This window comes from Nematolebias whitei, chromosome 11 (assembly GCF_014905685.2).
Source record: "Nematolebias whitei isolate Nwh7 chromosome 11, NemWhi1, whole genome shotgun sequence".
In the NCBI taxonomy this organism is placed as follows: domain Eukaryota; kingdom Metazoa; phylum Chordata; class Actinopteri; order Cyprinodontiformes; family Rivulidae; genus Nematolebias; species Nematolebias whitei.
This window is the reverse complement of record NC_056508.1, coordinates 37,284,873-37,296,476: the sequence shown is the minus strand read 5'-3', so window position 1 is coordinate 37,296,476 and position 11,604 is coordinate 37,284,873. Positions and strand designations below refer to the sequence as shown.

General features: G+C 39.5%; 2 protein-coding genes across 2 annotated transcripts; one reads left to right on the top strand and one right to left on the bottom strand.

The window, feature by feature from the left end:
* The first annotated feature begins 919 nt into the window (after positions 1-919).
* selenok (selenoprotein K) lies at positions 920-5,309 on the top strand. Its single transcript, XM_037684318.1, has 5 exons — positions 920-951; positions 1,419-1,509; positions 2,172-2,246; positions 4,445-4,540; positions 4,781-5,309. The coding sequence occupies exons 1-5, from the start codon at positions 933-935 to the stop codon at positions 4,782-4,784; spliced, it is 285 nt and encodes a 94-aa protein (XP_037540246.1). The 5' UTR covers positions 920-932; the 3' UTR covers positions 4,785-5,309.
* A 281-nt stretch (positions 5,310-5,590) lies between these two features.
* Positions 5,591-11,499, bottom strand: actr8 (actin related protein 8). The gene is made up of 13 exons (XM_037684317.1): positions 11,246-11,499; positions 10,521-10,691; positions 10,275-10,385; positions 9,956-10,060; positions 9,686-9,859; positions 9,323-9,416; positions 9,029-9,161; positions 8,302-8,455; positions 8,041-8,136; positions 7,758-7,898; positions 7,343-7,667; positions 7,058-7,221; positions 5,591-5,734 (listed from the first exon to the last, which is right to left on the bottom strand). The coding sequence occupies exons 1-13, from the start codon at positions 11,378-11,380 to the stop codon at positions 5,591-5,593; spliced, it is 1,947 nt and encodes a 648-aa protein (XP_037540245.1). The 5' UTR covers positions 11,381-11,499.
* Between the last annotated feature and the right edge of the window lie 105 nt (positions 11,500-11,604).

The following is an 11,604-nucleotide window of genomic DNA, read 5'->3' as shown; positions in this document are numbered from 1 at the left end:
TTATCAAAATAATGGCATTCTGGGCGTGGAAAAACTGGCGTAAAATCTTACGTGAAACTTTACGTTAAAATCACGAACCGCGTGTCCTCAAAAGACCGCAGCGTTGCTGATGCTGTAAAGCCCATCAAATAGATTTATAGGTTTAGGTTTATATTTGTCATATGCACATCAGCACAAGGTCAACAATGCAATGAAATGCTCAGGACGACAAAAACCGTCTCGACTCGCCAAAACAACGCCAAAACAACAAAAACAACAACAACACACAAAAACAAGGAGCCAAAAGTGAAAAAAAGAAATGCATCTACAGCAGCATGGTGCAAGAAAAGGGGCATTAGCAATACATGGTGATCCCGTTTGCAGCATGGCACCATACTGTTAGCAGAACAAATCTCGTTGTATTTAAAGAGTAGAACCTGTAGAAGGTGGGAGCTTTAAAATGTGGGTTGAAACTCACCTTGTTTTTGAAAAAAACGACAGCTTAGTGAAAACTTGGTAGAAATTGATCCGGAGAAGGTCTTTCAGGTCTCTCTTATGAATACTCGAGCTTTGGGTTAACCCTGAGTTAACCCTGTCTAAATAAAGGTTGAATGGGAAAATAAAAACAGAACATTAAAATCATAGAAAATGACAATGACGTCATCAGGATATGCCGTACGGTAACGCGGGAGTTTCCGATTTCTTCCGTACTCCTCCGAAAAACGTTTCGCTTTTCTACTTTCAGCCTGTCACACACCTACAGTCTGGTTCATATAGGTATGTTGTTATTTTTGTATGCATGACATGAAAAGTAAGACTTTTTTTTTTATCAGATTGCATTCACGCATAGAAGTGCCACTTCCGAGGTAACTAGAACGCAACATCAACCATTGACCCGGAACCGGAAACTAAACATAAAACGTAAACAGCTAAAAGCTGTTCGTTTCTGAAAGATGGTGTACGTGTCCAACGGTGAGTGGATTGTAATAATTTTACAAATGTTTTATTAATATTGGAGTAAATATGTTTAGTTATGGCAAAATATATGTAAAACATTTGGAAACGTACCAAAACAAGGATATGTAACGGTTAAAGTGCATCAGTCCACATCTAGCTGATTAGCTTGTTAGCTTAGCCTGTTTGAAAAAATAAATATTGTTTGAAACATTAGACAGTGAGATGTTTCCTTAAAATACTTATAGCTTCAACGATCATCTTTTTTTAGTCGAATTGGTGAATAATTTGTCTCCCCAAAGATGTTTGGGGACAGTGTTTTTATCGTTTAATAATTTGATAGATTTTATAAATTACGATCACCTTAAGAGCAAAGTTATAGCGTGAACTGCTAATAAGCTTTTTCAGAAGTTGTGCTGACACAACTGAGTTGATTTTGACCACTAATTTCTGCTGTTTCACTCTTAACCCTGTGTGTCTCACAGGTCAGGTCCTGGACAGCAGGGCCCAGTCCACATGGAACCTGTCTTTCCTGGTTGATCTTTTCTGGGATGCAGTGGAGTTTATTGGTCTCTTGTGAGTGTAACAACTATCCATCCATCCATTATCTTTACCCGCTTATTCCATTTTGGGTCACGGGGGTCGCTGGTGCCCATGTCCAGCATTCACTGTGCGAGGGGCGGGGTACACCCTGGACGGGTCGCAAGTCCATCACAGGGCCACATAGAGACAAACGAGACAAACAACCATTCACTCTCTCACTCACACCTAGGGACAATTTAGAGTTACCAATCAGCCTAACTTGCATGTTTTTGGTCTGTGGGAGGAAACCGGAGCACCCGGAGAAAACCCACGCATGCACGGAGAGAACATGCAAACTCCACCCAGAAAGGCCCGTGTAATAACTAACCATTTGCTATTAAAGACATGTTTGCTTGCTGAAGGTTCATAGTTTACATATGTATGAATTATTGTTCTCATTTTTTATGTACAAGTTGTTTTTTTTATGTAAGTTCGGACTTCATTGAGCTATTTCTAAACTGTTTTGTTGCTAAAATGTTGTTTATAAGAAATCTTAGCTACCAGCCACATTCAGGCCTATGTTCGGGTTCATTTAACCTACTATTGGCATCTTAACTTAAGATAAAAACACCATTTTGTCTGTATTCTGTTGTTAAATGTTTCTTTTTCTCAATATGACATTGTGTAAATTGACCTTATTTTTGTGTTTTTACCAGTTTTAAGACACTAATTCACCCTGACCTGACAAAGAATAGAAACAGTGCTATGTCAGGCTTCAGTGATGGCAGAGGGTAAGTACCAGAAGTACACTCATTTCTGTCATATTCAAACTAAGAACATGCCTTACACGTTGCATTTGCATACCTGCCACATTTGATGGTGGCAATGAGGGGCACCTGTATAAATTTGCGAGTGCCAGTGATGCGAAACAGTCTTTTCTACACACTGAGCGTGACTGGTCTTCATGTGTGTAGACCTGATTTCGGGACAGGTTACATAAATATACATGAAGTACACACATAAAGACCATTCACAAGAATCTGCCTCAAGTTGTCTCCTCATCGTGATTTTATATGCTTATCAGTTCAGTTGAGTTCACAGACTCTGAGGGGTCCTTGGAGCCAGCTGCATGTTGAAGCCTCACTCGGCTCCTCACCCAGCTCTCTCTGCTAACCCAAACATATGATTCATGGGCAGAGTTAACATTCTCCATAGTATAGCTGTATACTATAGCCAAGCCATAATAGTAATAAAAGCATCTATAACCTTTGACCAAAAATTCCCTAACAACCTCCACCACAAGCACACACCATCACAATCCCTCAATCAATATTTAATCTAATAAGCAGATTTTCAACCTAATAAGTTATGGTTGATGGCTGAATCAGTTAATGAGCATATCTGAACTTTAACAACAACATTTTTATCCACTATTTTCCAAGCGTGTTACTGATTTATTTTTATATACAAACTCACTTTGCATGACTGTAACTTTGTGATGGGTTGTGCTATATTAGCTCTATTCCAACAGTTTATGAAAGCTGAGAAATTGTGCTTTGCATAATAACAATATAGGCTTAATTTTCCTTGGGGGCAGTGGTGGCGCAGAGGTTAGAGAAAGCGAGCCTGTGCTGGGAAGGTCGCCGGTTTGAACACACACCCCCTCCCGCAGACAGACAACATCAAAATGTGGGTGGGAAAGGTGAAACACCCACACCTGCCTCCTCCCTCATTTGTCCACTCTGGGCCTTGAGCAAAACTTTTAACCCCCGCCATCTGCTCCTCCGTGTGCCCTAGATGGCAGTTGTCTGCTCCACGCTGTAGTAGCTCTAGTAGCTCGGTGGTCTGTGGTTGTGTCAGGAAGTGCATCCGGTGTGAAAACAATTGGCAAGTCTTTGTGCGAGCAAGTTCCCTGTGGCGACCCCTGAAGAAGGGAGCAGCCAAAAGAAATAAAAATTTAGTCTTATTACAGTAACCTCCATCCTGGTGTTGCAGGGGGCCTGCAAAATACTCCCTCTATATTCCTCCTCCCACACAGACACAGCATGTACAGGTGAGCCCAGCCAGCACTTGGCAAATGCGTGACATTTGGGTGTCCCGCTCCTCCGTTTACAGGAAGTGGGACAGGGCAGCAAAATCCGGGACTAACCCGCCCAAATTGCCATTTTCTAAGAACTCATTAAATTTAGGTATTTACATTAAGGCGCACGTCAGTTCTCAAAGTCAATGTGATGTCATTCGTCACGTGAAGCATAACCACCATTTTTGGTTAGAAGGAAAATACTGTGGTGTTGTGGAAAACTGATGGACAAGTGCAGTAGATAATTTAGTTTTTGTCATTTACTAGTACATTTAGAGATGTTTTCTAATAACTTACAGCTGTAAAGCTTTTCATGAAATATTAATATTCAATATACCAGTATTCAGCATCCTGCTGTTTATAAGATAATTTATTAAATTGAAATATTTATAATAAATATAAATGGCTTTCAAGAATCTAAGAAGATATATATATATACATACTTAAATAACAAAAAAAATACTGTTGATTAAAATGTGCCAGATGTATGTGTGCGTGCTACGTGGTGATCAAAGTGTGCCTACAGCAGCTTTATATTTTTCCCTTCTCAGTTTTGCACACACAAAAAATTTACCGGTAATATTTTCAGTTTGGATGTTTCTTTTTGTTAGGCGTGCAATCATTCACACAGCAGCGACTCACTGTGTTGTGAACTTCCCCCCCAAGCCGATATGTCAGCCTCTTTCTACAGTATGTTCACGTGCCAGGATGTCCCAACTTCAAGAACAGTGTGATATTTGTCTCAACCATCAACTCCTCGTACAAACCATTTAAAACTTAACTAATTTATCAACTAAGAGCTTTAGACAGGAATTAATTTAGGTTAACTTATGCAGTAAACACGTCTCGTTTATACATTTATGCAATTTTCTTCCTCCTCACGCTTGTTTGCTTGTTGTGCACCTGCAGCCCTCCAGGCCCCCCTGATGGTAGAAGGCGGATGGGAAGAATAAGTCATGCTGCAGGTCCCAGCCCTCCACCAATGGGTGGTGGAGGATGAGGAAGGTATGGAAAAACGTTTTCCTATTAACAGTAATTCATACTTTAACTTGTGGAACCAGTGGTTTTAGTTTGTTTGTTTGTTCTTTTCCTACACGGCATTTCTTTGAATTTTAAAAGTCAGTGTAGAAAATTGTAGATTTTAGTTCAATAATCCCAAATACATCTCAAGAAAACTTAATGGGTATTTCACAATACGTAAATATTATTACTGTATCACCCTCTTCTTCTTCTTTTTTTCTCCAGGTAAACGCCTACACTAGCTTTGTAGGCGCTGGGTTTTGCAGAGCCTGTTTCCTGACAACGTCTGTTAAAGCCCCTCTTCATCAGCTGCCACTGTTACTAACAGTTTTTTGAGACCTTTCTGGGAATACCTACACATAGGGGCCAGAATGGTTGATACAGCAGCTGTCTGCATCCCCCTCCACACACCTTTTTTTTTTTTTTTTTTGCTTCTGCTTTTGCACTTGAGTGATTTCAGACTCAGAAATATCTTCCAACATTCTGGTTAGTCTTAGCTCCTTGGAGTCTTCACTTGGTTTGTATTTGTGTCATTCAGTTTAAATAAAACTATTAAGTTTAATTTGTCTTTTTACTGTTCTGACTATATTTTAGCTTTGCTGTATATGGAGAAGTTACAAATTAAGAGTTAAACGCTTGTTTCTACTCAGTTATTTTAATCATAATTCAATGTTAAAACAAATATATAAAATGTTGGAACAATAATGTAGTACACGATTTAGCTAATTTTATTTTTTCCTATTAAATAAACAGTTGTTTATCCAAGTGATCCTGGCTTGTTGTTTGCAGTTTCCTCTCAAACATGAGAACATTACAGAAGTATTTACACAACATTAACAATAAAGCTGCCTCTCAGAGACTTAACAAGAAACAATGACTCTTTCTTGGTTATGAACAACTACAAAATGCTTAACTTCTCAACGCTGTTTTATATACAATTTAAAATTTACCAGAGTTTTATATTGACTTCACAACATCACCAGGTGAGTTTCAGCTTCTGGCAAACTGAGGGGGGGGGGGGGGCAGAAAGGGGCTTCACCAGACAAAAGCTGCTCTTTCTCTGAGCATTCTGACACCAAAACGCTGCCACTCCCTCTGATGGATCCACATCTCCTGCGTTGTGTCCAGACAAGCAAGCACGGCTCCCCCCTTCCAGGATATCAGCCTGGGGTCCATGTCCTTCAGCACACAACAAAATACATCAATGAGTTTAAAGTGTTTAGACATTTATTCAATATGTGCAGTGGTGCATAAAGTTCTTGACCCCTTCCAATATTTCCTAAATTTCTCTACTAATACGACTTAATTTATTGAACTATTTTAAATAGGTTTAAAAAAAAACTATTAGAAAATGCATAAGATATGAATCGATCCGTTTTAAAAGTTTGAAACTGCGTGTTTTTGTTTAGGGTCCAGTGTCAATGAGATGGCAAACAAATGTGTTTTATTTAAAGATTAGAGAAACATCAAAAGTCTGAAATGAATAATGACATAATGCAATGTTGTTTCTTCTGATGATTCCAGAAAAAAAAAAGATTAAACCAACTAGAGAAATCCTAACAACAAAGTCCATGCTCAATAATCCAGGTATACAATCCCAACATTTTTCAGTCAGGTCATCTGGACAGTTTCTTTTTTTTTTGTGCTGAAACATTTCACCTTCGATCCGGAAGACTTCATCAGTCAAGGAAACGCAACAAAACTGATTCTCCCCCCAACAGCTCACTCCAAAGTAGAACAAACCAGTTATGTTGGTGCTAAGATGGTGTTTTGGCATGCCCCCTCCTCCATTGCCGGCCCTTTTCCTTGTTCGTGCCAAAACGCCATCTTCGCACCAACATAACTGGTTTGTTCCACTTTGGAGTAAGCTGTTGGGGGAAGAATCAGTTTTGTGTTGTGTGTCCTTGACTGATGAAGCCTTCCGGATCGAAGGTGAAACGTTTCAGAAAAAAAAAAAGAAACTCCAGATGACCTGACTGAAAAATGTTAGAGAAATACTAAAAAAAATTATTTTGGCTGACGAGTAAAACTACAATCTGTTCCAGCCTGTTTGTAAAACGTGATAGATTTATGCCTCAGATCTGTTACGCCAAATTTGGGCCTGGAGAAAAAGTTAACGGAACAAAAAAAAGTGTGTGAAGATGAATATCAGTTAAATCTCAAGAAAAAGTGAGTCTAGTAAGAAAGCAACCATAGGCCCATCTGATCAAAGACTGGATAAATAATAAATTTTATTATTATTGCAATAAAAATGTTTCCCTGTATTCAGTTTATTCGAAGGCCTCATACTGAAAGAAGAAGTTCAAATACAGTACGTCTGGTACACATATGTAACACTGGATCATCCTCAATAAAACTCGCTTGAAGCTTAAAGTCAAACATTCAAATTTTCTACAACTTCATAAACTCCCACATATTTTCAGTAAGTTTTATGCAGCACTTAATATAAGACAAACTAATTTAAAAACATCCTATCTTGATGGATACAATAACTTACGTTACCTTAGGTCGTGTGATAACTTCCACATTATCAACCAGCCTTCTGAAGGAGGGCGGCATCTTGTTGATGATGCGATGAAGCAGAAATTCCTGAGCACCGTGAAACATCAGGCCCCCTCCTACAACCAGGATGGAGCTGTACATCTTCCGTTTGGTCTCATCTGATCCTGTTGGGGGGGATAAAACACTTTCTCTTTGATTTCTGTTTTGTGAACCACGAGGACTTGTCTTGATACTAATTTCTTTTGGAATTTTGTTTCTGTTTCACTGCACCATTCACTTCCTTACCACAGCAGTCAATGCTATGCAGGATTGCTTTGTCCAGTCCCAGCGCTTTGCTTTCAAACTGGCTAATGATGGCGGTTTTCCTGGAGGAGTGGGTCGACAGAGGCTCTTCCACTTCTCCTGCCTCCATCAGACTCTCCCCCTGGGCAGGCCCTAGTTCCATGTCGCCATGCATCATTCCACCTCCTCCTGCAATGGTGCCAGCAACACTCCCACAGCCCCTGGGCATATCAGACACCTCCCCCATCCTTCCCTGACAGCTCACCTCGCCCTCCAAACATCCACCTGGTCTGGAAACAGCCTTCCGGTCTGCAGCAGATTTGGAGGACTGTTGGAGAAAATTACGACAGTAAAATAACCATCAATCTATGATATGAATAAATTAAATTTCATTCAGTGGGCGGATATATTTTCTTACCTGATCCTGTTTGTTCTGTGTGGCCAGCAGGTAATGTTCATTGTGAGGATCTTCTGAGTCACCTTGGGAACGGTGCTGAAGTGATGTCATCTTCTGACCAACAATGCCAAATGTGGCTGAGTAGAAAAGACCCATGGGTGCCTTCAGAGGAGACCGACACAAGCCATAAAACATGATGAAAACATAGTGTCATGAATAAAGTTTATTTTGGAACATTTAAAGACTAAATAACGTATAAAACCATTACAGAACTATTTATTTTATCATGGTTTATAAAAGACACCTGTAGTTTTTCATCCCCAAGTCGAATCTGGTACAGAAGAGCTGGGGCTTCTGGGAAACGAGTCTGAAATTCATGATCTTGTAATCCAGATATGTCCTGTTGAAAACAAATAAATGAATGATTTAAAAACTAAAACTCTGAAATCAGTTGTTGTAAGCAGCTCCAAATGACTACTAACCACCACTTTGAAGGAATAAAGTTAAAATAAAGTTCCTCAGAAACTTAAAACATTTCAGGCTGCCTCCATCAGCCAGCACACACCTGATCTAGATGGCAGAAGGTCTCTTTTAGATGCTGCAAGAGCTGACAGTCGAGTCTGCTGGTCAACTGACAGTCTCTGTACGGAAAACCGGCTCTCTGCAGCAACCAGAAGAAAGTTCTGGTCACATCTGAACCTCCGTAAGCCAAACACAACCTGCGGAGCCAAAAACAGACAGAACGCATCATACATGTGCAAAACGTAAGACATTAACAAGCATTGTTTTTAAAACTTTGTTGTTAGGAATGCTGTTTCCACTCGTCCTGTGCGAGCAGTAATGCTAGGGTTAGTTTGAGTCTTTTTATAGAAACAAGTTTAAATAACTCACTCACCAAAAAGAACTGTTTTTGAGACATTTGATCAATTTGAGTCACATGCACACACACAAGCTCTACTTCGAACCCTACTGATTCATGCTGCTAATGCCACTGATTTGAAACTGGATGAATTTACCATTTTTTGTGAAGAATACATGAAATGTTTCAGACAATCACTACTTTAGGATTGTCACAGCAGGTGGCAAAGGTGGGAGTGGGGGAGCAGTTGGGAAAAAAAACTGTACCAGTGCTTTTCTCACAGGGTTAATGCAGCAATTAGCTTGATATTTGATAACTACCGCTAGCTGAATCAGTGAGTTAATAGGTATTTAGAGAAGATAATTCATGACCAACAATTCAGTAAAATGACTCTTTGTTCTGGACTCACAAATCACTAGCGAGCAGTGCCTACCGTGAGTTCCGATGGGACACTCCATCCTCTACACAGCAGATGCTGGTCTTCTGGTCACCTACATCCACTACACAAGCACTGCTTAACCCACTGCCAAATGTAGCACACACCGACTCCTGGTGCACAATAATTGCTACACACACATACACAGAAGATGGAAAGTCACTTGACACCAAGCAAAGTAGATTGTAAGTCACACCAAAGCCTGCTGAACTGGTTAAGACATGGTAATATAATAAGAGTATTAGTTTATATGTTGTTGTTTTGCATAAAGTCATATGTATTGTGCAATACCTGAAAAGCCCATATTAAGCAGCAGCATGTTGACAATTTCCTTTATGTGCTGTCTGTTGTAGATGTCAGGAACCAACAGGATGCATCTGTAATACTGAAGGTCAGTAATGATAAGAAAGAATTCAAGCAAAGCAATATTGTAATAAAAGTATTTCCACTTTTTTTTTTATTGATAGACTAGATTTTTTTTTCCAGATTTAATGAGTCAAGCTCATTATATTTTAAGCAACTCTTACAACATCCACAGATGTTCTGCTGTTTCAAAAATCTTCTATTATAAACCTGCTTTTCTGTTCTTTTGACCTATATTTCTAGCTCAAAAATATACCAACGAAGGGAAAAAAGTAAAAAGACTTCTCAAACCTTTAAATCTTTCAGGGGGATCTCCAGATGCTTCTGAATGATGTAGCTCCAGATTGTTTCCAGATCAGCCAGAACTGCGGTCAGTGAGCCTCCAGAACCTGAGTGTCTGTTGAGCTGACCTCTGACAATCGGCCAGTGGATGTTGTAACAGTCTGACGGGTTCACATAAACAGCCTGAACGACAGCACGAGAGGGTGAATTTAAAAAAAAAAAAAAAAATGCATCAAGCAGATAAAAAATGTAGTTGTGTTTTTTTACACTTGTACTAACCTCATCTCCGACCAGATAAGGAGGATGGTGGCTTGTGTTTGTCCACTTCACCCTAGAGCTGCTGTCGAGTATGGCTGGACGGATCTGACAATTATACGCTCTGGCCTTGACACACAACCACTGGTGTTACTAAAAACACTTTAATGCACAATCAAAGAAAATGCTCCTTCTCACAGACTTAGAAACCACCTTTACACCTACAAACTCTGTCCTATTTGCTATAACATGTCAAGTACATTGATCATTTGTTACCATAAGAGAGAACAGAGTTGTTGCTCTGTTGAAGATTGACTTGTAGTGACTCTCGTCTCAAACAAACCTGTTCAGCAGACGCAGGACTCCTTCGGACACCATTTGACATCTTCTTTGACCAGATGGCCTGATCTACCATTTTAAGTCCATTCTGTCTCTGCTCATTACTCTCTGGTTTCTGATGGACATGAAGACAGTCAGTGAGGATAAATAAACATATTACACCGATGGGAACTTTTGTTTGTAAATATCAACATTTCAGAAGCTGTCATTTCAATATCTGATAAAAAATAAAAAATAAAAAGTGACTTACGTTTAGACCTTCTCTCAGCAGCCATGCATCTTCAAATCTGGGCTGCCCACTTTGTTTATGTCTGCGTGCAATTACATGAGGGATGGTGACCGGCAGAGTGTCTGTTGCTCGGCCAATGCGAAGCGTTCTTGAGCCGGGATGGATCACAATAACAAAATTACTCTGTATTTGCTGTCAAAGAGAAAACAAAATGTAAGTTTTGGCATAAACAAAATAAAATGAGTATTGTTGGACACAGTGATCAAGGGAGGTGTTGAATGAGTCTACGAACACATCATCGCAGCACTTGTTAAAAGCAAAACTGCACCACAGTTCTGGGAAATCTAATGTAGCGTAGTTTATGTAAAGTCAAGGACTAGTAAACTATAGGACCCGTAATAGGAGGCAAAAGTTAGTTAAATCATCTTTATATTCATAAAATTATGTACCTTTCTGTCCTATGGAGGCAGGCTGATCGATCAATACATAGCCAATACATTTCAACATTTACATTTGAGTTTTTATTTTAATCTGGTGGTCGAACTTTGCTCAGTGTCTGCAAACCTTGCAATTGTAAAACTAAGAACACTTTTAAACACATGGTGATGAAACTGAGCTCTGTGTACCCTTGCAATATAAAATAGATGTAGCCTTAAAACAACACATTTTAAGTTACAGGCAGTTAATACTGCATTTTTGTTAATGTTTGAGAAGAAAATAAGTAAACACCGAGCCTCCCGTCTCACCTCCTGAAGAGGTTCAGGAATGGCCGCAGGAGCTATGGGTCTTTTCACTCCGCGCTGCTGCTCCTTCTCTTTCTCCTTGTCCCGCTCCTTTTCTTTCTCCTTTCCGTTTTCTTGTTCTTTCTCAGCCTGAGTCATAGTTACTGTTGACGATTCTCCGCTAAATTATCATAAAAACAGCGACGTATCAAGCTGCTGGTGCTATGTGCATCAAATTTAACAACCGTCTTCTCCTCGTTTTCCATCTAAGATTTTACTTCCGTGTTTTTGTCACGTGGTACAAAATAAAGGTTTCTATTGGTCAAAGTGTATGTACGAATTTTATTTGACAAGATTTAATTTTCCCTAAAGTATTCAATTCA